At 50.3% G+C, this 23,881-nt stretch overlaps 2 protein-coding genes and 1 long non-coding RNA gene across 8 annotated transcripts; 1 reads left to right on the forward strand and 2 right to left on the reverse strand.

The window, feature by feature from the left end:
- Positions 1-3,165: 3,165 nt before the first annotated feature.
- On the reverse strand, positions 3,166-10,170 carry LOC112447810 (uncharacterized). 2 transcript variants are annotated; one of them, XR_003036063.2, is made up of 3 exons: positions 10,054-10,170; positions 5,457-5,824; positions 3,166-3,722 (listed from the first exon to the last, which is right to left on the reverse strand). It is a non-coding gene; the product is annotated as an uncharacterized lncRNA (long non-coding RNA). The 2 variants fall into 2 exon arrangements; XR_009495748.1 differs by having other exon boundaries at positions 3,166-5,824.
- On the forward strand, positions 7,015-14,800 carry CA9 (carbonic anhydrase 9). 2 transcript variants are annotated; one of them, XM_002689698.5, is made up of 11 exons: positions 7,016-9,065; positions 9,874-9,903; positions 10,166-10,336; positions 10,461-10,603; positions 10,685-10,777; positions 11,818-11,884; positions 13,346-13,503; positions 13,657-13,801; positions 13,930-13,956; positions 14,370-14,451; positions 14,584-14,800. In XM_002689698.5, the coding sequence occupies exons 1-11, from the start codon at positions 8,456-8,458 to the stop codon at positions 14,648-14,650; spliced, it is 1,593 nt and encodes a 530-aa protein (XP_002689744.2). In that variant the 5' UTR covers positions 7,016-8,455; the 3' UTR covers positions 14,651-14,800. The 2 variants fall into 2 exon arrangements, with proteins under 2 accessions (XP_010806261.1, XP_002689744.2); XM_010807959.3 differs by having other exon boundaries at positions 7,015-9,065; positions 14,370-14,800.
- Positions 14,801-15,782: 982 nt separating this feature from the next.
- TPM2 (tropomyosin 2) lies at positions 15,783-23,160 on the reverse strand. Of its 4 annotated transcripts, none has more exons than XM_005210068.3 (9): positions 22,939-23,160; positions 22,364-22,489; positions 19,403-19,536; positions 19,187-19,304; positions 19,022-19,092; positions 18,482-18,557; positions 18,240-18,302; positions 18,004-18,073; positions 15,783-15,929 (listed from the first exon to the last, which is right to left on the reverse strand). In XM_005210068.3, exons 1-9 carry the CDS (start codon positions 23,050-23,052, stop codon positions 15,847-15,849), a joined length of 855 nt encoding a protein of 284 aa, XP_005210125.1. In that variant the 5' UTR covers positions 23,053-23,160; the 3' UTR covers positions 15,783-15,846. The 4 variants fall into 4 exon arrangements, with proteins under 4 accessions (XP_005210125.1, XP_005210126.1, NP_001010995.2 ...); XM_005210069.3 differs by lacking the exon at positions 18,482-18,557 and adding an exon at positions 18,807-18,882; NM_001010995.2 differs by lacking the exon at positions 18,482-18,557 and adding an exon at positions 18,807-18,882 and having other exon boundaries at positions 15,783-17,032; positions 22,939-23,147.
- Positions 23,161-23,881: the final 721 nt, after the last annotated feature.

The raw sequence follows: 23,881 nt of genomic DNA on the forward strand, positions 1-23,881 counted from the left end.
GCATCACCGCGATGGACGTGAGTTTGAGTGAACTCCAGGAGTTGGTGATGGACAGGGAGGCCTGGCGTGCTGCAATTCATGGGGTCGCAAAGAGTCGGACAGGACTGAGCGACTGAACTGAAGTTGGGACAGCAGCCTGGACTTTGAGTCAGGATACTTAGGGATTTAGACACTGGCAGGGTCGCAGTGTCCCACCTGTAGAATTGAGCTTCTGTCGTGGACCCATGCCAAATGCTGGGGTCCAGCTGTCCCCAGTCCTTTTATCATTAAGAATCCTCACGGGTCACCAGGTTTTGAATATTTTGGCCGCTGGACAAAAGTTCCTCGGTTTTAAGTCACTAACTCGTTTCCCCCTTTCATACTGATCCAAAGCCTGATAGCCAGTTAGCTTCCAGTCAGCAAATGTCAATAACTAACGTGGTGGGTCGGAATTGCTGTAATTCTGGCCAAAGGTAAAACAAAACCTTGGAGTTGATTAGTCTGTGTTACCTAGTCAGAGTTAAAAGGTACTATATTTTCCTTACTTAGTTAGGTCTTTTGGAAAACTGGCAATAGCCCTGGAGGGTAAATTAGCAGTGTCATTTTGTCAGTATGTATGAGATATCTTAAAATGTGCTTACTCTTATGACCCAGCAATTCCACTTCTTTAGTAATGCATCCTAAAAAAACCACTATGCGGACAAAAATATATATACTAGGATGGGTGGGAAAATGTTGTTTGTAACAACAGAAAACTGGAAGTCACTTAAATGCCCAGTGGTAGAGAATTAGCTAGGAAAATTATGGTACAACCATTTGAAGGAATAATATGAAAGCATGTAATATGATGTAAAAAAGCCATTAATTTTGGGAAACACGTAGTATATTGCCGAGAGGAAAAAAGCAGGCCATAAAACTGTATAATACGGTCTATTTAGGTATAATCAGGGAAGCCTGGCGTGCTGCAATCCATGGGGTCACAACTGAACCCATGACTAAGCGACTGAACAACAACAAAATATAAGACTGGAAGGATAAACAATCGAAAGGTAGTTGTGGTTTTTATCTCTGGGTGATGGGACCAAAGGTAATTCATTCAACAAATATTTATTAAGCACCTAAGCTGTAAGAGGTACTGGATCACTAAGGTTAAAGGGGTGAATGGGATCAAAAGGGTGATTTTAAAAATTCCCTTATACTTTTCTGCTTTTCCCAAGTTTTCTGCTCGAGCATGCATGTGTTACTATGTAAATTAGAAAAAAAAAAAAAGTGCTATTAAAAACCACAATGTTAGTTAGAAACCTTAGGCCCCATTACTACCACTGAGGACTCAGGAATCCAGGCCCAAAGCCAAAAACCAGGGTATTGTCAGGGTTCTGAGGTCACCTCTAGCTCTCTGACATTCTAAGAATTCTGAGGAAAGAGAAATGCTGGACTTAGATCAGGGAAAAACAACTTGAAGGGCTTGGTGGAGGCAAGAGAGTTTGGGTCAGACTGTACCTTGGACAGGTCACAGAGGAACTGGTGATACCATATAGGTGGAGCACTGGTTACACTGCCTCAGGTGAACGTCGGACAGTCCACACACAGAGCTGCAGGGTGAAAGGGGACAGGTCATCTCATGATAACTGGCATCACCATGAGCCCAGGTGATGAGAACAGAGCATAACCCCTGGGGGCACAGTCGGTAATGAGGGTGTCTGGGTGTCCTGCCAGTGTGAGTGTACCTTAGGTGGATGGAAGAGGAGATGGGAATAGAGTCAACTGTGAGCTCAGGTGGGGAAATCATTCAACTGTTGAGGCAGAGGAGGGCAAAGCTGAGCAAGACACACTGAGGACACTTGGAGACAACTGATTCCCTGGAGACCAAGTGTCCCACAGAGCAAATCAGGCACTATAGTCTGCCTGGAACTGACTCAACCCACAATCTCCCCTAAAGCTAAAGGAAGGGGCAGGGGACAAAGAAGAGGATCAGAGGGCAGTCAACAACCTCTCTATCCTTTAAATTTTTAAAATAAAATCCTGTGGCATGTGGGATCTTAGTTCCCAAACCAAGGGTTGAACCCACACCCCCCACATTGGAAGGTAGAGTCTTAACCACTAGACCACTGGGGAAGTCTATTCTTAAAAAAATATATATATATATATTTTTTTTTTCTTTATTTAAAAAAATAAAAATAAAGGAGTGAAGGTGATTCTTTGGCAGTCCAGTGGTTAGGACTCAGCGCTTTTACTGCTGGAGCCCGGGTTCAATCCTTGGTCAGGGAACTAAGATTCTGTAAGCTGTGTGGCACAGCCCCCCCCAAAAAAATGTTTTTTTTTTTTTTCTCTATCATTTAATTACCCTTAATCTCTGCTTTCAACCAACTGGCTGCTGGAGAAGCTCTCAGGATGCTTTAAACAATAACCACCAGTCATTCCACAAAAATCAAATGCCTTGGGACTTCCCTGGTGGTCCAGTGGTTAAGAATCCACCATGCAATGCAGGGGACATGGGTTTGATCCCTGGTTGGGGAACTAAGATCCCACATGCTGCAGGGCAACTAAACCTGAGCACCGCAACTGCAAAGCCTGCACACCACAACTAGAGAGTTCATGGACCCCAACGAAAGATCCTACAACAAGCAACAAAGACCCCACGTGCCGCAACTGAGACCCAAAGCAGCCACATAAATCAATATTTAAAAAATACTAAATGCCTCTCATGCATCAGGTCCTATGCTAGGCATGAAGATGGGGAATAAGAGAAATGTGACCCATGCCCTTATGAATGCTTTTAGTCCAGCATGACAGACATGGTAAGGAGTCACCATAAAGTGAGATACACATTACAAAGGAAATACAGGCTTCTATGCATGCAGGAGGAAGGGACTGACCCTAATCTAGGGGTCAGGGAGGCTTCTCAGGAAGTAACATGTGAACTGAAGGATGCCAGGAGAATAAACAGAACAAAACTTGACTAGGCAGAGCTGGCAGTGTGGGTGAGGTAGACAAAAAAATAGCATGGATAAGGGATTGGAGATAAAACACACACACACACACACGTGATGCATTCAAGAAACTGCTAGAAGTTTAATAAGACTGGAGCACAGATTGCAAAGGAGATTGTGATGAGAAGAGACTGGAGACATAGACACAGGCTATAGAGGGAATTTATATCAGTAAGACTATGTCACAAATAATCAATTCAAAGTGGCTTAACAATAATTTATTGGCTCATGTAACTGAAAAGTCCAGATACAGATTACAGTCCAGATATAGGCTCTAGGGTTAGTTTAGCCCCAAGGACTGCATTCCACAGTTCCTCTGTCTTTCATGGTTTTATCTTCATCTTAAGGCTGGCTTCCATTGGAGTTACAAGGTGGCTCCCCACAGTTCCAGAGGTTGTGTGCTTCCTTATCCATGTTTGGACAAAATGAAAGTGAGTTCCCTTAGTCATCAAATACTTGAAACACAGAGCTTCATTCTGATTGGCCCCACCTAGGTTCAAACCCATCAAGGAAAACAAGGCAAGAAAAGATGGTACCAGGTTTCTGACTTACACCACTTGGTAGAGGGTGGAAGAAGTAGTTTTGGGGACAGAGGAATTTGACTAGAGGCCTGTTGAATTTGAGATACTTGTGGGAGATCCAAGTGGGGACATCCATTAGGCAGGTGGTTATATATCTGAAATGAGCAGAGTCCAACCTGGGGATACTTGGCTGTCATCAGTTTACAGAAGCCATGGGAGTAGATGAAATTGCCTACAACATGAAGAGAGATGTAGGCAGAAGGCATGAAGGTCTCCAGCTCATCACCCTGTGTGTTCAATTCCAAAATGGCTGATGGTACAGTGGGCTAAATGGTGACACCCATAAAGACAAGCCTGTGTCCTAACTCTTCAAACCTGTGAATGTCACCCTATTTGGAAAAAGGGTTTTTGTAGATGCAGTTAAATTAAGAATCTTAAGATCATCCTGGATTATCCTGCTGCTGCTGCTGCTAAGTCACGTCAGTCATGTCCAACTCTGTGCGACCCCATAGACGGCAGCCCACCAGGCTCCCCCGTCCCTGGGATTCTCCTGGCAAGAACACTGGAGTGGGTTGCCATTTCCTTCTCCAATGCATGGAAGTGAAAAGTGAAAGTGAAGTCGCTCAGTCGTGCCTGACTCTTAGCGACCCCGTGGACTGCCGCCTACCAGGCTCCTCTGTCCATGGGATTTTCCAGGCAAAAGTACTAGAGTGGGGTGCCATTGCCTTCTCTGGGATTATCCTGGTGGGTCCTAAATCCAATGATAAGTGTTCCTATAAGAGACAACCAGGGCTGCTTTCACATTCTGAGATGGCCCACACTCTGTCTGTGAACTGTGTTCCCTCTAAATAAATCTCCTTACCTGTCAAAAAAAAAAAAAAAGCAACAGCCAGTAGAAGACACATGGACAAGAGAAGTCCATGTGAAGTTGGAAGCACAGATTGAAGTTATGCAGCCACAAGCCAAGGAATACCTGGAGCCACCAGAAGCTGAAAGAGGCCTTTGAACCTTCAGAAGGAACGGGACCCTACCAACACCTTAATTTCAGACTCTTCACCTCCAGAACTATGAGAGAATAAATCTTGGTTGCTTTAAGCTACCCAGTTTGTGGAAATTTGTTACAGCAGTCATAGGAAAATAATACAGATGGTGAGGTGGGCTCGGACTACAGGGCAGTCCCCAGAGCCCTACAAGGGCTGTGATTTGTCTTTGCTTCTGGTCCATGTCTGGGGAATAGGGGGATTTTTCTCCTGCTTCCCTGGTACATAGCTCCCTTCTCTGCAGCCATGGGATAAGCAGAGACATGGCTCTCGATGTCTTAAGACACAGACCCTAATGACCAAAGACTTGGCCTTAAGCAACCACAGAGAAATGTGTGCCAGGCCAAGACAGGAGAAGGGGGGTGACCCAGTCAATCAGCCCTGAGTACACTCTGTCCCAACCTAGGGAGACCCAGGAAACAAGACTCTGGGAGCTCAAACCTGTTCTAGAGTTTGGCAGACTCCCAGTTGCAAAGGCTCGATCCAGGATCAGAGTCCATGTTCCCCACCCAGACCAGAGACATAGTCACACACAGAGACGGAGAGCTCAAGAGACAGCACCCATGGAGAATGGCACTTGGGAAACTAGGGAGCCAGAGCACAGAGCTACACCTCGATGTAGATCTGGACTCTGAAATACTGAGAAAAAGCAGCAGAGACGGAGGGGAGACGTGTGGAGACACCACAGAGAAGTGTACAAGGAGACCCGACAGAGATCTAAAACAGAAAAAGATGGAAACATTCAAAACATTTGGAAAGGGAATATGGAATAAAACTATGATTGGTGCTGGAGAAAGTTCTGGACATGCAAACTTCAGACTTCAGGTAGCATGGTGTTCCTATCTCTGTCCTTCCCATGACTCCCCCATAGTCATTATCCCCTTCTGTCTTATCCAGGCCTATCTAATTTAAATATTATCATGTACCTTCCGTGTGTCTGGGTCCAACCAAGGTCCTGACAACACAGCTGTCCCAGGCAATGAGCTGACCATCAGGAGTGCCTGCTTGGATTGCCATGGATGGCTCTTAATTTAGCTCCAGAAATGGCAACCTAGATTGGTAGACTGATTGGCTCCTAAGATGACCGCTTGGAGTACAGCTGTTCAACCGTACACGTTTTGGCATACCGTATGACAGTCACTCTGACAAGGCACACAGTTTAGGGTGCTGTAGAAATGTGATGCCCCACTCCTGGAATAATTGTGGTTTGACATACACAGGTCATTGTCAATGGGCTCCCTGAAGGCAGGGAAGCTATCTTAGTCTGGTTTTTCTTAAGCCCTGGCACAGTGATCTGAAAAGAGAAAAATGATCAATAATAAAAGACAGTTGAATATCAGATGGACTCAGTCAAATACTGGACCCTGTCCTTATGAACCTCGAGGCTATTAGAGCAGATATAACGTCATAAATCACCTTAATATGAATTGGATGGTAAGCAAGATTATTAGTGCAGGCAAAGAACTGTGGTGGTTCAGAGTTACCAGAAATCTCTTCCTGTGGTGTAGAGTTGGTCAAGCAAGACTTCCTGGAGATAGCCTTTGAGCTGAGTCTTTTTTTTTAATATTTGGAGTATAGCTGATATACAATGTTTTTGTTAGTTTCAGATGTACAGCAAAGTGAATCAGTTATACATACACATATATCCATCCTTTTCCATATAGTAGTGTTCATATGTTAATCCCAACCTCCTATTTTATCCCTCCCCTCTACCTTTCCCCTTTGGTAACCATAAGTGTCTTTTCTAATTCTGTGAATCTGTTTCTGTTTTGTAAATAAGTTCATTTGTATCTTTTTTTTTTTTGGATTCCACATATAAATGATATCATGGTATTTGTTTCTCTGACTTACTTAACCATGAGAATCTCTAGATCCACCCATGTTGCTGCAAATGTTATTGTTTCATTCTTTTTTATGGCTGTGTAGTATTACACACACACACCCCTCCCCGCCACCCCCCCCCCACCACCTTCTTTATCTACTCATCTGTCAATGGATATTTGGGTTGCTTCCATGTCTTGGCTATTGTAAATAGTGCTTCAGTGAACATTGGGGTGGTGCATATATCTTTTTGAATTATGGTTTTCTCCAGACATATGCTCAGGTGTGGGACTGCTGGATCGTATGATAGTTCTATTTAGTTTTTTAAGGAAGCTCTATACTGTTCTCCATAGTGGTTGTATGAGCTGAGTCTTGAATAATAAAAGGGAGTTACACAGAAGAGGTAGTAAAACTATATAACACGGTAATGGGTATATAAGTACTGATCCAGAGTGGAAACTGGATGGGACACTCAAGTGGTGTCCAGAGCCTGTTCTGTGCCAAGCATTACTTCTTTAGATAAGAGGTCATAAGGCTAGGAGGGTCCCCAAAGGGGAGTGGGGTAGCAGAAGCACCCTGGAGTTAGAGGCTAGTTACAAACCAGACTATAAATTTTCAACATATTTAATTAGCCTATACAACCGTGATGGTGTACATACCTACTGAATATGAGCCCCAGAGAAGAATCTCCTGAGATGGCCTTACTGTCTTCTGATTTGTCAAAGCCACTGGGGCCTTCCTAGAATGTGAGCTACAGAACAGCAGAGGCTGTTCTCCAGGTGAGTGCTGCATCCCTAAGGCCTAGAACCGTGCCTGGAGGACTGGAGGGGGCTCACCAAATGTTAAGTGAATAGGCAGACTGGGAACCCCCAGCCCATTCTTGGGGTCCTCTCACTCTTCACCTCTTTGCACCCATTTTCACCCTCAAATCCATGCTCCACACTACCCCCCAACATAACCTAGTGTGAGATATGGATTCTGTCACTCTCCTGCTCAAAGTATTTGATATCTCTCTTTTGCCCAGGATCCCAGTTCCCCCACTTTTTTTTTTTTTTTTTTAAACCAATTGAACTGCTACTTCTTTAAACCCTGATCAGATTTTGCCAACTTCTGTGTTACTTTCTGAGGAAGAATTCATCTCTCTCCTCCAAATATTATGATAGTTTTGCCCTCAGTCACTAGACAGTGAGCTCCTCAGGACAGGGACTGTGTCTTGTTTCCATACCTCTAGCCTGACATATGCTATTATATGCTATGCTATGCTAAGTCACTTCAGTCGTGTCCGACTCTGTGTGACCCCATAGATGGCAGCCATCAGGCTCCCCCGTCCCTGGGATTCTCCAGGCAAGAACACTGGAGTGGGTTGCCATTTCCTTCTCCAATGCATGAAAGTGAAAAGTGAAAATGAAGTCGCTGAGTCGTGTCCGACTCTTAGCGACCCCATGGACTGCAGCCTACCAGGCTCCTTCATCCATGGGATTTTCCAGGCAAGAGTACTGGAGTGGGGTGCCATTGCCTTCTCCTGCCTGACATATGGTAGATGCTAAATAAACAGAAGAGCGAAAGGCATTCCCAGCAGCGAGAAAGAGATGAACAAAAGTGGTCAAAGGTTTGGATAAAAAACGAATAGTTTAATTTGGCTAGAATATGAGGGAAAGTAGTAGGAGATAAAATGGAAAAGTCTCTTGGGTAAGATTTTGAAGGGACCTGATGGAAGATACTTTGCAGAGTGTGGGAAGCCAATGAAGGTTTTTGAGCAGAGGTGTAATACAATGAATATTACATTCAGTTTTAACCCATCAGAGACTCATGAATATATGCAGCTGTCCATTCATATTCAAATTCACATCCCATCTATCCATCCATCCACTCTCCCACCCCCAGACTCCCCCAGGAGCTTTCCCTACCCCTTTACCTGCTCCCTAGCCCAGCCAGGGATGTATATATGGGCAGCTTCCCCTCTCAGCCAGAGGATGTGGGGGCCCCAGCTGCCTGGGGCTGGGAAACAAGCCAGGGTTAGCTGAAGCTGGCTGACTAGCAGTCGGGCGGTGCCAGAGAGAACCTGTATAGTGCCAGGTGGTGCCTTGGGTTCCAGGCTGAGCCCATGACCCCGATAACCTTCTGGCTGGGCACATACCTGCCCCTCACTCCACCCCATTCCCATCTTGCTATCGGGGAGGGGGCACAGGGCCAGTTAGACCCACAGGACTTTGGCTCCATCTCCAAAAGGCCCTTCTGTGAGTCAGCTTGCTCCCCTCCAGGCTTGCTCCTCCCCCACCCACCTCCTATTTCCTATGCACGTACAGCCCGTACACACTGTGTCCCAGGACACCCCACAGTCAGCCACATGGCTCCCCTGTGCCCCAGCCCCCGGCTCCCTCTGTGGATTCCGGCCCCTGCCCCAGGCCCAGCTGTGCAATTGCTGCTGTTACTGCTCCTTCTGGTGCCTGCCCATCCCCAGAAGCTGCTCTGGATGCAGGGTGCTCCCACCACGGGAGGAGATTCATCTGGAGAAGATGATCCACTTGGTGAGGAGGACCTGCCCAGTGAAGAGGATATACCTGAAGAGGAGGACTCACCTGAAGAAGAGGACCTACCTGGATTGAAGACAGACCCAGGAGAAGAGAATTCTCTGAAGTTAGAGGATCTACCAACTGTTGAGGCACCCAGGGACACTGAAGGCCCCCAGAATAACGCCCACAGAGATGAAAAAGGTAAGTGGTCATCAGCTCTGCAAACCTAGGCTCCAGGAGGTTGGTGCTTCCCCCTCATTAAACCCCAGCCCAGGGAGGGATTATTCAGGGAAGAAGAGGAGCCTGTGCTCTGACAGTGATTTTTCCCAACCCCAGGAGCTCCCTTGCCACTAGCCCCTTACTCCCTTTCAGAGCTAGATGAAGAGACAAAAAAAAAAAGGGACACAGATGGAGAGAGGTAAGCAGGAAGAGACAGAAAAGAAAGGGGGAGGTTGGAGAGGAAAAAAAGATCAGAATGTGGAGAGCAAAGTATGAAGAGACAGGAGAGGAAGGAGGGGGGCTGGTACCAGAGGAAGAGCAGGAAGGGTTTGTAGAAATCACCGCATCTTCAGTCTACAGATGAGGAAAGTGAGACCTAGGAAGCAGGAAACAGCAGGTAGAGGAACCTGGTTTCTTGACCCTCAAGCCAGGAACTTTGGAAAAGGAGGTGGAGATCAGAAAGGAAACAGGGAGAGTGGGGAGGAGGGATTTCTAAAGGAGAAAGATGGTCTACTAACCTGGGCCTGGGAACTGAGGTCTCCACCCACTTTACAGACCCTAAGACAGTGGTTGCAAGTGGGCTAGTAGAATCTTTGTGTGGCCCATCAAGCTATGGCCTTTTATCTGGCTGCAACCTATTGTGCCTGATTCTGGTGTTTCTGTTACCTGCTATGCTTTTGTAAGAATCTGAGTTTGTGAACGCTGCTAGTGAGGACGACCCACCTCTTTTTGGCCGCTGGGGAGGGACTGGGCTCAAAGATCAGCCTCTTCATTCTTCTCATTTATGCAGGGGATGGCCACAGTCATTGGCGCTATGGAGGTGAGACACCCACCCCTACACAGACCCAATCTGGGCACCCAGTCTGCTGATGCCCGCACACGCATCCCTCTCACCTCGCATCCACATCTGCCAGTCCCGGACAACACCCGCTGCCTGTCCCCCGCCAACCCCAATCCCCGCATCCTTTACCTGTTTCCCTCCCGGATGCCTCCTGACTCGACCGCATCACTTTTTCTACTCCGCTTTCCTAAAAGTTCCTGATCTTGTCTTCAAACTTCCTGTACACACTTGCCCACTCCAGGCGCTCCGCCATGGCCCCAGGTGTCCCCAGCCTGCGCTGGCCGCTTTCAATCCCCGGTAGACATCCGCCCGGAGCTCACTGCGTTTTGTCCAGCCCTGCGCCCCCTGGAATTCCTTGGCTTTGAGCTCCCGCCACAACCAAAACTGCGCCTGTGCAACAACGGCCACACCGGTGAGGTGGCCTCCCGGGGGAGCCTCGGGGAAGGGGCGGAGTCTACCTGGAGATGAGGGGACGGTGATTGGAAGTTAGGCTGAGGGTGGGGCGGGCCCCGGTTCACCTGCCTCTCACCACACAGTGCAGCTGAGTCTGCCTTCCGGGCTGAAGATGGCCTTGGGTCCCGGGCAGGAGTACCGGGCCCTGCAGTTACATTTGCACTGGGGGGCCGCGGGTCGCCCGGGCTCGGAACACACGGTTGATGGTCACCGTTTTCCTGCCGAGGTGAGCGCGCAGCTGTCCGCGAAGGGTCGAAGTGGAGTGCCGGGTAAGGGATCTCGCCCACTCCTACTGTGTCTTTTCCAGATTCACGTGGTTCACCTCAGCACTGCATTTGAGGAATTTGACGAGGCTTTGGGGCGCCCAGGGGGCTTGGCCGTCTTGGCCGCCTTTCTGCAGGTACCAGCCCTGGACACTCCCCACCTCTGCTTTCCTACGCCCTCGGGCTCAGAATATCTTGCCCCAGAAACTCCCATCCCTGCACCTGACTGTCATCTTCACTCATTAGTTCTTTGATTAACGCCCACTGTGAGCCAGGCTCTGGGCCACAAAAAAAGATCCCGAAACCGTTGATCCTGTCTCCCCGCAGCCAGTGAGGGAGGCTAACAGGGTAGACATATACAGAGGACACATAGTCAAAGAGGTAGTCAGGGAAGGCCTCACAGAGGAGGTAAAACTTGAAGCCTTTGCTAGTGCGAAAGAAAAAGAGATATTCTATGCAGAGCAAACAGTACACACAAAGACTCAGAATATGGCCCATTTGGGGAATGGCACATGTGGGGAATGGTCAAAAGGAAGAGTCCTTTCTCTAATACTTTTATAACCCATAATTTCCCCTTTGCAGAATGCACTGAGTCTAGAGAAGCATTTGACTTCTTTGGACTTGTACTGATCAAAGGTACAAACACAATGATTAGAAGAGGCTAATAGAAAGGAAGGATGGTGAGACACCTGTTAGACTCACTGCCTCCCTGACTCATTAACACCAGCCTCACAGCATTGCAGAGAAGCACCTTGGAAATAGCGTGTCCTGGCTCCAAAAGTCAAACTCATGAATTATTAAGGTGAATGCAGAGGTACCATGAATACAAAGGTTATTGGGGTTGTCTGTGGCAGGACCACAGAATATGTATAGAGTTAGTGATAAGTGAGCCTGGAAAAGTAAGTAGAGCCCATCGTTGAGAGCCTTGTATCCTAGTAAAATGGCCCCGCATCCTCCTCTTCCTCCTATTTGCCACTGAAAATGAGTCCACCTAGTTAGGTCAGTTTGCAAAGTAGAAGTAAATGGACTTTGAGTAATAATACATAAGATTTTGTGTTTCCCCAGCATTCTCAGAGCTGGGGAATGGGGGAGGATTGTGGGAATCCGAATCACCTATAGGCCTCCAGCCATGACTCTAGATGCATGCATTCATCTGTCTTGCACTGTCACCTCCTAGGAAGGCCCAGAAGAAAACAGTGCCTATGAACAGTTGCTGTCACGTTTGGGAGAAATCACCGAGAAAGGTCAGTTTGTTGGTCTGGCTCCTACTCTTGATACCCTTGTCACAAAGAACCATCCTTGGGGAGCCTCAGGTCTGAGGATGGAGAAGGACTACCTCCCACAGAGAAGGGGGTTGCAGTATGAACTGGCTTACTGTGACCTTGATAATAACTATGAAGCAGAACACAGCAAACAGGCAAAGCTAACTGCTGCCCATAGATTTTTTGTTTAAAAACCAAACAGAAACCAAGATAAGATGAAAACCAAATAAAACCAAAAAACAGTGTTTGGAACTCCAGGGGTTGAGTCTGGAGAGCTAAAATTTTTCTTGAGAACTCTTACTCCTTCAAAGCATCAAATATTTGACTTTATTTTTTTTAATAATTTTATTTATGTTTGGCTGTGCTGGGTCTTCACTACTGTGCAGGCTTTTTCTAGTTGCAGCAAGTGGGGGCTTTTCTGTAGTTGCAGTATGCAGTCTTCTCATTGCAGTGGCTTCTCTCGTGGAGCACAGGCTCTAGGGCATGTGGGCTTCAGTATTTGCAGGGTGCAGGTTCAGTAGTTGCGGTTCCAGGCTCTCGAGTACAGGCTCAATGTGGTGCACGGGCTTAGTTGCTCCGCAGCATGTGGGATCTTTCCCCGGCAAGGGATTGAACCTATGTCCTCTGCGTTGGCAGGTGTTCTTTTACCACTGAGCCACCAGGGAGCCCAGCATCAAATATTTTAAATTTGTAAATAATGTTGGAAATCTTCTTGTCCTTCTTAGTCACTCTAGGTCATTTTAAACTTCACCCAGCTGGATCTTACATTTTGCTAAACTAAAGAGAACTATGCTTTTTGAATTTTTGTGTCTTGTCTTTTATAGTTATAGGTATTTACTTACAAATTATTCAAATTACAAATTATTCAGAAAATTACTCATTTTCTCTTTTGATTCACTCTTGGCTTACATCTGCATTCCAGCATGTTGTCACAGTATACAAAGTAAGAGTGAAGACTCAGAAGAAGGGCCAAGGTAGCAGTTCTCTTACTCTGTGAGCCCCCAAAGCCTTTTACTTTCTACCGAGTCATGTCCTGTGCTGAGTTATAGGAAGGGATATACTCAGTGAAGAAATAGTCTGAGGGAGTTGGGTCAGCTTGGTTTCTGGGATTTAAAAATGTATCCCCAGCCAGGCTGTGACCCAGGGCCAACCTTCATCCCACCAGCTGGCTTCTGAGCAGATCTCAAGGGCCCGAAAAAGTAGCTCCTGAGTTGTAGTCCCTGCCCTCTGGCAGGGAGGCACCCCCTGCACCCCTGTGGCTCAGCTCAGGAAGGTCAGACCATTGACCAGCAGTATATGGCTGGAGCCGAATGGGGACAGAGGGGGACAAGTGCTAGGGAAAAAAAATAAAAAATAAAAATGTATCCCTCTACCCCAGAGCTTTGGTGTGTGTATGAGGGGAAGTCAAGATAGGTTGGACCCCAGCACACATCCTCTCCACAGACTCTGAGACTTGGGTCCCAGGACTGGATGTATCTGCACTGCTGCCCTCTGACCTCAGCCGCTACTTCCGATATGAGGGGTCTCTCACCACACCCCCCTGTGCCCAGGGGGTCATCTGGACTGTGTTCAACCAGACAGTGAAGCTGAGTGCTAAGCAGGTGGGGTTGGGGTGTGGTGGTGACACTGGGGATGAGGAGGCAGAAAGAGATGAAGGGGCCGTGTGGGGGAAGTGGGGGACGTGGACAGTAAGCCTGTGACCCATTTGCTTCTGTGTTATGAGCCCACCCCCCACTGTCTGCTGTCCTCCCCAGCTCCACACCCTCTCTGACTCCCTGTGGGGACCTGATGACTCTCGGCTGCAGCTGAACTTCCGAGCTACGCAGCCTTTGAATGGGCGAATAATTGAGGCCTCCTTCCCCGCTGGCGTGGATGGCAGCCCTAGGACTGTTGAACCAGGTGCCACTTTGTCTACTGATGCTGGGACCCCCTCTCCAGCCACAGGGCCTGCATCCTGTCTTGTGTCCTCACTTGTCTGTCACTGGTGGTCACAGCCCCCAGCTCTAACATCTGTTTTTTATCTTCAGTCCACCTGAATTCCTGTCTCGCTGCTGGTGAGTCTGTGCCCCCTTCCTTGGCACTGTTCAGCCAGGGGCTAGTCAGGACCACCACTGCTACCTCTGCGTTTCTGTAGAACAGACTCCAAACCCAATAGGATAGTGTTGGATCAAGGTGGGCTTACCCTGTCATCCCCAGAGCAAGAGTTGGTCAGAATGAAGCTCAAAAAACTCCTCCAATCCTCCTTCCCAAGCCACCTCTTTTGTCTTTAAGGAGGAAAAGGGTGCTTATCTTACCCCTCCTTGTGTACCCACCCCCTTCCCTTAGCTGGCCCCTGCTGGAGACACAGGGAGCAGCGGCGGAACTTCGGACGGAGCTGGTGGGGTGGGGTGCTGGTGGAAGCCTCTCTGAGGGAATCCTACGGGCTCTTCTTCACTCCCTGAGGCAGTCTCTTTCCTCCTCCCTCCAGGCGACATCCTGGCCCTGGTTTTTGGCCTCCTCTTTGCTGTTACCAGCATCGCCTTCCTTGTGCAAATGAGAAGGCAGCAAAGGTATTATACTGACCCTCTCCCTCAGGCCCAGCCCCCACCTCCCCAAGTGGAATCCAGAGCAGCTCCATGCAAATTGCATGCAAATGAGCTCATCCCTGGTGAGATTTCTGATTAGGCTTCCCTGTCGTGTAGACATCTAAGTGAGACCAAAGGCAGTGTTAGCTACCACCCAGCAGAGGTCACAGAGACTGTTGCCTAGAGGCCTGCCACTTGGAGAATACGCAGAGAAGCTGGTCAGAGGAATCCGAGGGGCAGCTGAAGACTGTCCTGTTCATTACACCACTTCCTTTTAAACCTCCAAAGATATTTTTAAAAATGAATATTTCTAATAAAACCTGTGGAAAGCAAATGCTTGTCTCCTAAATCAAAAGGATGGTGCATTCATTTCCTATCACTGCTATAACAAACTACCACAAACTTAATGGTAATGGAAATTTATTCTCTTAAGAGTTCTAGAGGTCAGATGTCCAAAATGAATCTTATGGGCTAAAGTGAAGGTGTCTTCAGGGATGGTTCCCTCTGGACACTCTTGAGGGGAGAATATTTTCCTGCCTTTTTCAGCTTCTAGAAGCCAAGCATTCCTTGGCTTGTGGCCCCTTCCTTGCATCACTCCAATCTCTTGCTTCCATTGTCACATCACCTACAACTGCATTGAAAGGACCCTTGTGATTATGTTGGGCCCACGCAGATAACCTAGAATAATCTCCCCATCTCAGAATCCTTAACTTGACTTCAAAGTCCCTTTTCCCATGTAAGGTGACATTTCACAGGATTAGGATGTGGACATCTTTGATGAGGCAGCAGGAGTCTGCCTAACATAGATGTCATCAGGAAGCGGGCAGAAATGACCTATAGTGTTGGAATGACCGTGTGTGTGTGTGTCTGTGTCTGTCTATCTGTCTATAGTGTTGGAATGACTGTGTGTGTGTCTGTCTCTCTGTCTATAGGGCAGGCTCAGTCTCTAGGCTTAAAATCAGTGAGGCTTTTGGGCTTTCACCCTGCTCAAGTGAAACCAATGTAGTTTTGTGGTTTTGCCTTCCAGTTGTGTTGTGCCCAGCCACCTGCTGGAATGGGGCAGTGCCCCTGACCGCAGCTCCTCTGCCCTGTGGGGAATAAGGGCCAGGATGCTCCTCCAGCCCTGCCAGGCTCCTCTGCTCCACACAACCCGTTCACAACCCCTCCTCGGTGAGCCTAGTGCCCCCATCCCTCTGGCTCACTCAGAGCTCCTTCCAACTTCACTTTTCCCCTGAGGCATCCTCTCCACCTTCTCCACTTTGGAAAATTACCACCACCACTGCCAATACCCAAGAAAGGCTTAAAGGGCCCCATCATGCTGGTAACATCAGTTTTATTGGTTGGGTTGGCAGCTAGCCTGGCTGGGGGCAGGGCCAGCCCTCAGAGGTTGTTGAGCTCCAGCAGTGTCTGGTCGAGGGTCTGGTGGATCTCCACGTTCTCCTCCTTGGCACTGGCCAAGGTCTCTGCGAGGGGAAGCAACCCGTGAGCAGGGGTGGGGTGGGGAGACATGAGGGGAGAAACATGGGGAGGCATGGACAGGGGGTGTGACAGACACGGAGCGGGCTGGAGGCATACAAAGACACAAACATTCAGGGATCTGGGGACCCCTTGGGTGGGACAGACAGATGGACTGACCAAGACAGGGATGCCTCACTCAAGGCTTTGGGGCCATGGAGGTGTATGGGAAGGCCCGAGTCATAAACTAATTTACCCTCCTTCTTTAGAAGGTTCAAGAGTTGGAAACAGGAGGAAAGACAAAGACTGAGCCAGGAAAGGGAGTGTCAGACAGATAGACAAACTCGAGGCAGAAAACAGACCTGCAGCGAAAGCCCCCACGTTGCTGGCATCCAGTGTCATTCCAAATGTCATCCCGGACCTTTAACAACCTTACATCCCTCTCCTACACTTCACCTGCCCACTCCCCTTCCAGTCATTCCTTTATATCCTGGAATCTCAGCTGAGCACTCTAAGGGCAGCAACATGCCTGGGTTTGCAGAAGGGCATGTATCTCAGAGGCACCAGAGGGCCCGTGGTGAATGACACAGTCATACGTGCCCACATGCGTCAGTGAGAGTCATGCAGAGGGGGTTCTGGGGTAGGCCTCAGTGTTTTGTGGGTGATCTCAGTGGGGGAGGGAGTCACAAGATTAGGGGTGCCCACAGGAGCCAGGGTCTCAGCAGTGAACCAGTGCTCTGTGGGGGTGATGGCAGTGCTTTAGAGGGCAGGAAAACAGCATGGAGACCAAATGGAGTTTATTAAGCAGCAGAGAGTGTGGAGGCCGACAGTAGAGGGAGGAGTGGATGGATATAGAAGGATGAAGCAAGTGCCAGGATGGGCAGCGGATGTGGTGAGGGCTCTCCTAGGCTGCACCCAGCCTGGCTTTGCAGTGTTGGCAATTTCTGCTCCTCCTGCTGGCCCTGCTTCCCATAGAGAAAATGGAAAGGAGAAGAGAGAGGGGGCCGAGGGCCACGCTGGTGAGGGGCTCAGAGGGAGGTGATGTCATTGAGCGCGTTGTCCAGCTCCTCACTGATGGCCTTGTACTTCATCTTCTGTGCATAGACTTCATCTGGTGGGGGGTCCAGGAGAGGGGGGCCAGGTGGGAGTGTGGGGAGAAGGAATGGAGGGAAAGAGGAGTGGAAGGAGAGAGGGTAATAGAGAGAACAAGAATCAGAGAGAGATGGATGAAGATGGAATGAGGGAGACAGGCCAGAGAACAGGCTGGACAGCCATCAGGGCCCCCTCCTCTCCTCTCTGTACCCCTATGTCTTTTATCCTTCTCTGTACCCCAAGTTGGTGCTTCCCCAAGGAGCTCCTGCCTCCCCCCAGGGACCTGGGGGCACAGTGCTTTACATAAGCAGGAGTGCTTGCTGCAAGGGGAGGACACTCAAGCCAGAAAGGTCTAAAGTCGGAGAGAAAATTGAGGCTTGCCTGAGAGGGCTGGAAGCAAGAGATGTGGGAGTTATGAAAGTGAAATAAAAGGGAAAGACAGTTTTAGGCACAACGTTATTGATAAGAGTGAGAAGTAGCTACAGACTAGCAAACACCTGGATATTTGTTTTCATTAAATCTAGCTTAGAATAGTATTTTCCATTAATGTTTTTATGAAAACCTAGATATTAAACCAAACAGCTCTCTATTTAATAAAGAGGGTGCTGTACTTGGAGACAGTGTTATCTAGATCAGTGCTACTCAGAGTCTGGTCTGAGGACCAGCAGCATCTGCATTGTCAGGGTGCTTGTTAGACACAGATTCAGTCCAAAGTCACCAGTCACTTCCGAGCAGGACCCAGGAATTTGTATTTTTTAAAAACTCTCTGAGGGGATTCTCATGCCCACTCAAGTTTGCAAAGCACTGGAGTTGATGGGGCTACATCATCTATCTACTTGGATGGGAGGCACAGACTGCCAAAACCTGTGGAGTCCTAGGGGATCCAGTCCTAATTTACCACTGGCAAGTCCCATGGGATAGGAAGATAAGTCATGGGGAGTACAGACCTATTTTGAAAGTCTCGGGGGTACAGAGGAATATCCTTTTTACCTTCCAGGTCATCGATGGTTTTCTCCAACTTTGCCACCGACCTTTCAGCAAACTCTGCTCGGGTCTCAGCCTGGGTGTAAAGGCAAGATGGGGAAAAATGACAAAAATCTAGGCCCTCCCAGACACTATCACTTAAGTCAACCTTCTGTTCTGCCCCTGTTCCCAATTCCTGCCATAGGAGGTCTCTGGTAGGGATTGGGGGGCTTGAAGGTCATTCGGACTGGAAGGACTCTCACCTCCTTTAGCTTCTCCTCCAGCAGTTTGATCTCCTCTTCATATTTATCTTCTTTGGTGGAATACTTTTAGGGACAGACACAGGTCATCAGTACACCACCCCCACAAAGCCTTCATTTCTTCACGGAGCCCCACAGGCTACTCCTGATTTTGTCTCCATCAAACACTGCGCCCCGCCCTGCCTGGGCCCATCGCCTCCCTTCCCTGAAGGAACCCATCCTCACTGCCCCTCTGCCCCCTCTACCTTGTCCGCTTGGGCTTCCAGGGATTTCAAGTTGTTGGTAACAATTTTCAGCTCCTCCTCTAGGTCCCCACATTTACTGCAGGGGGGTGTGTGGCAGGGTGGGATGTGAAGGCACAGTGGGGGAGACAGTGGAGGTGGCACAGTGGGGAAGGGGTGGAGGAGGGAAGAGAAGAAGAGCAAAGTTGTGAGAGTGACAGCAGGCAGAGACTGGAAGCCCCAGGCCCTTCCCGACCCCCAGCAGGTTGAGAGAGAGCAGCCTGAGGTGGAGGGGAAGGTGAGCCGAGAGAAGGTGCCATTGGCCAGAAAGGTCCAGAGAGGTGACTACCTCCTCCTCTGAGGCCATCAGGGACTTGAGGGCCTGATCCATGGTTCGAAGCTCCTCCTCCAGCTGCCTGGCTCGGCTGGGGGCCAGCAGGTAGGGGTCAGAGGCAGGACCTGTCCCTGGGGTACCCTGACTGGGGAAGCACCTCCCACTGCACATAGTGCCCCACAGCCATGGGCTCAGGCCGAGGTTCACTTGCTACCCTGGGGTGTCCTTACCTCTCAGCCACCTCAGCTCTCTCTTCTGAGCGCTCCAGCTCTCCTTCCAGGATCACCAGTTTCCTGGCCACCTGTGGGGATGGGGGAGTGAGGAGGAAATCCATGGTGAATGATTGGGGGTGCCTGGGGTTCAGGCGTGAGAACAAAGTGGAGCAGGGCTGTCACCTCCTCATATTTGCGGTCCGAATCCTCGGCGATGTGCTTGGCCTCCTTCAGCTGCATCTCCTGCAGCTCCATCTTTTCCTCATCCTTCATAGCTCGGTTTTCGATGACCTTCATTCCTCTGAGAGGCAGGGTGAGTGGTGGGGGTGGGGTTAGGTCCAGCAGGGACAGGCTCCCGGCTCCCTCCCCACCCCATCCTCTGAGGACCCCGCTGCCCACCTCTCGCTCTCATCAGCTGCCTTCTCAGCCTCCTCCAGCTTCTGCAGGGCTGTAGCCAGACGCTCCTGTGCCCGGTCCAGCTCCTCCTCTACCAGCTGAATGCGGCGGTTCAGGGAGGCCACATCTGCCTCAGCCTGTGAGTCAAAGGTCAGAGGTCAGAAAGGCTGTGTCTGCCTTGGATGAGGATCAGAGAGGCATCAGAGGGTGGTTAAGATGCTTGTCAGAACAAAGCTAAGCTTTCTGGCCTCCAGACATTCAACCTATTTTTTTTTTTTTTCCACTAAACCATCTTCTCCGCAGATTCTGTGTTCCAGCCCAAAACATGCACTCTTGGACAAGCTCCATTCCCCTGCTTCGGGGCCTCTGCTAGCACTGTGCTTAGTCTCCAGTGGGTATCTGCACACAAATCCCCTCGTCCTGTGTGAGAGCACTCCAATTGCTGGGATCAGGTCTGAGGTAGCCCTGACTCCTCAGCGGAGTCTGGCTCAGGCAAGGGGTGGGAAAGAATCAGGCCAACCAGGCCACAGTGCTGCGAAAATCCGCCAATCACAGAATCAAGCTCTGTGATGTCACTGGCTGCCAGGCAGACTCACAGCAGGAAGCTTAGGCGGCAAGCCAGGCTGTAGCAGGAGGCTCTCTGCCAGTGCTGGATACAAGTGGGGGCAGTGCAAGCGCAGTGTGAGTGGCAAATCCGCCACTGATCCTGCAATATAGAGGCAAAATCGTGGAGGTTTTGGAGATGGTCCATAGAAAGGGATGATACCTTGAGAAAAAGAGGACAGAGCAAGAAAGATCCCAAAAAGGCAAAGGAGAGAAGCAGTGCAATTTGGTGTTAAGAGCATCTGCTCTGAGTGACACTGCTGTCTTTGAGCTACTTGTGTGACCTTGGGTAACTTATTTAGTCTCTCTAAGCCTTGGTTCCTCCTTTGTAGAATGTTCTGAGATAATGCAGTGCTTCTAATGCTGGATTAATAACAGACCATTAGGGAGGAAATGAAAAAAAAAAATCCAAGTTCTTTAGCTCCATCCTGGAGCCACTGAACTGAGATCTCCAGGGCAGAGGCTTGAAAATCCTATCTTTTTTTCTTTTTTAAGCTTTCAAGGGATTCTGAGGAGCCTGGCAGGGGGTTGCAGAGTCAGACATGACTGAGCGAGTATCACTCATTCACTCAAGGGATTCTGATGATAAGCAATCTTGGGAAATAGTAAAATAACACACAGAAAGCACTTGAGCAGGTGCCTGCAGAGTCCCCATCCCATAAACATGGGACTCTAGGTTCAGGATTGGAAAGGAGAAGGGACCAGTGCAGGGGAAGAAGAGAGTGAGAGGGGAGAGACAGGTGGCAGCGCTGGGGGAAGGACAGGGGAAACAGCACCATATGTAGAAAGTAGTGTTGCCCTTACAGTCCAGGGGCTAAAGGCCACCTAGAGTGACAGGAACCCATCCTGGGCACAGGACTGGATGACTCCGTGTGCAAAGATTCTGGGGACCGCACTGGGGGTTGGGAAGAATGACTCTGAGGAATCTTGGAGGTCTAGAGAGAGGTGAGACTCTATAAAAGGGAACCTCTCTTCATGGTCATCGGGTAACAAGTGACTCTGGAGAACCTGGGAAGTCCTGGGGCCTGCATCACAGGACTGACTTTTGGCATTTTGTGCTTCTCAAGTTTTTCCCAGTTAGGGATGCTGCTCTCTTAACCACAGGACAGACAGTGCCATCCCCATTGCACAAACGGGAAGCAAGAGAGGAAGGAAAGACTGAGGCAGTGCGTAAGTTAAGTGCTGTGTTCAAGGTCATACAAGTCTGGGCAGTGCTTCCTCTCTACTCCCGGCGCTGCTGCCCCGCTTCCCCAGCTCTGTCCCTGTCCTCCCCTCCTCCTCTTCAGCCCCCACCCAGCTCCTTGGGTTTCCAGGCCTGCCTCCAGCTGCACTGGGCCGTAGTTATTTATAGAGTGTCAGATGCCCAGGGTCGCCTTCACCAGCAGCTGCAGGCCAGTTCCCTTCCAAGTGCCAGGGCGGGTGAAGAACCAAAACCAAAGACTGGAGGTCAGAGAAACCAACCTTGGGGGCAGAGTGGGGTGGGGAACATGGATAATGGTCAACACAAACAGTAATGTCATCTCTGATCTCGGATGTTCAGACCATGCTTATGCTAATCCCCCCATCCACCCAAGTTGAAGCCTCATTTTAAACTTAATCCTGGGTGGAAGGCAAATAGGGAACAGGAGGCAGAGAAAGTACCAGGTCCAAAGTGTTATGGCCATTCTCCTACCTCAAGGTGGGGGTTGGGACTGGCAGGAGGTGGAGATGTCTGGTTAGGAGGTGTGGGGTGGGGAGAGAAATCTCAGAGTGAGCAGGACTTGCCAAGGTGGCTGCCCTGGCATTTGTGGCCTTGTCCCTCTGCCCTGTGGCCTGGCATGGTCTCGAGGCTGACAGCTTAATGAGGGTAAATAAGGGACCGACAGAACCTGAGCTGGGGGCCTAGTGCACAGCAGGGCCACTGGAGCCAGAGGTCAAGGCCAGGGAATTTCTAATGGCCCCCCAGGGGTGTAACTGAAGTCAGGGCCCATCTTTGGATTCGTTTTCTCTCCCCCTGCCCACAGCACCTACACCCACAGCCCACATCCCCAAAATGTAGCTGCAGTTTTCTCTCCATTTTCAGCTGGAGGATTAGTTGAGGTGGAGGGTAAATTCTTGTACTACTCACCCCCACGATGACTCATTGTTTGATCACTGTACATTCTAAGAGCTGGAACCCAATGGAATTGCAATGCTATGTCCTCTGGGGGAAGTGGTAAGTGGTTTTGATTTACCCACTGTCTTGAATTATTTGTGCCAGCTTGCTCTAGCCTGGGTTCTTGCAAGGAAACCCTTTCAGTCCTGCTGAAGAAGGTCCCTCCATCCCCATCTGGGACCCCTTCCAGTGCACTAATTCTCCCACACCCCCAGGTCCACACTCACATCAGTGGCTTTCTTCTCAGCCTGCTCCAGTTTCTCCTGGGCATCCTTCACTGATTCAGAATACTTTTCCACCTCGTCCTCCGTCCCTTTTAGCTTTTTCTGGAGGGCCTGCTGCTCCTCTTCCAGCTGGGAGAGAAAAACATCAGTCAGCCAGGCCCAGGCCCAGGCCTAGGCCAGAGTCAGGGGTGTGTGTGAGGGGGTACTGAGATATTTAGAGGCTGTCAGGGAGGAAGAGGGATATCAGAGGACAGTGGGGGACAGTGCAGCTAGGGGTGTGTAGGGATCTGGTGGGAGTAGAGAGAAAGTTCCCAGCCCCAAGGAGCAGGCCCATCATGGCTCTCTGCAAGGGCAGGAGTGGAAATCTGGGAACTGGGGCTCCCCAGGCTAAGGTGGGTGGAATGAAGTGTGGCTCTGGTGAGGGACCTTCCGGGGTACTGTGAAGGCCCAGCAGCCCCCACACTGGACGGTAGAGAGCATTGGTGAGCAGGCCAGTGGCTGGGGGGCATAGCGCAGGGCCGACCCTGCCCTTATTGTGGGGTGGGGCGGGGGCTGCGCCGGGCCTGGGACCCCCCCACCTGCTTGCAGCGGTCCTCAGCTTGCTTCTTGTCGGCCTCAGCCTGCTCTGCGCGGTCGATGGCATTCTCCTTGTCCAGTTTTAACATCTGCATCTTCTTCTTGATGGCGTCCATGGTTGCAGTGGGGGACGGGCCGGCCGGCGGGCAGTGAGGACCGGGAGAACTGGGCTGGCCTCTCGGACTGGGCGCACGGGTGGCGGGCAAGGAGCACCAAGCGGGACTGGGATGTCCCTGCCGCGCGGGCGCCTAAAAGGCGGGGAGGGACCGGGCGGAGCTGGGGGCCAAGACCCTCCCCCACTGCTTCCCAAACCTTGTAGGGGCAGAAGCACTGCAGGGTCGGGGGGCGCGGCCACCCCCTGCGCCCACCCCCTCGGGACCGCCCCCTCGGGGCCCCGCCTCTCCCTTCTATCCCACCCATCTCCATCCTACCCCCACCCCGCCCGCAGCCGTCGGACGGGAAAGTAGATGGATAGTCGGCTGAAAAAACTAGCGCCGCGGAGGGGAGGGGACCCTGGGGCTGGGGGCTCCGCACTTCTCCTGAGTGACAGCGCGGCCCTGTGGCAGCTGCGGCTGGGGCCCGTGGGGCTATTTCGGGGCTTGAGCTCACGGCAGCTGCCCGGGCACAAGGACCAGAGTGCAGAGTGTTCCCCCCTCAACTGCAGCAGCCGCTGCCCTTAATTTAGAAGTTTCCTGTAAATCCCCTCGGATTAAATGTCTCTTGGGAGGAGGGACTCCTCTGCCACTTTAGTGCCTCAGTTTACCCTGAGTTCCAGACTCTGGCTTTGCGTTACCGACACGGCAGTGACAGCGATGAGTCTCACCAGGGACTTGGGGAAACTGAGGCAGGAGGGGAGCCCAGAAGCCCGGTCGCAGTGCAGATTGAGGCCGGGTTCGCTGCCTCCGAGGGCGGGCCTGACCTCTCTTCCCCTCGCTCCCCGCTTCC

This window comes from Bos taurus, chromosome 8 (genome assembly GCF_002263795.3).
Source record: "Bos taurus isolate L1 Dominette 01449 registration number 42190680 breed Hereford chromosome 8, ARS-UCD2.0, whole genome shotgun sequence".
In the NCBI taxonomy this organism is placed as follows: Eukaryota; Metazoa; Chordata; class Mammalia; order Artiodactyla; family Bovidae; genus Bos; species Bos taurus.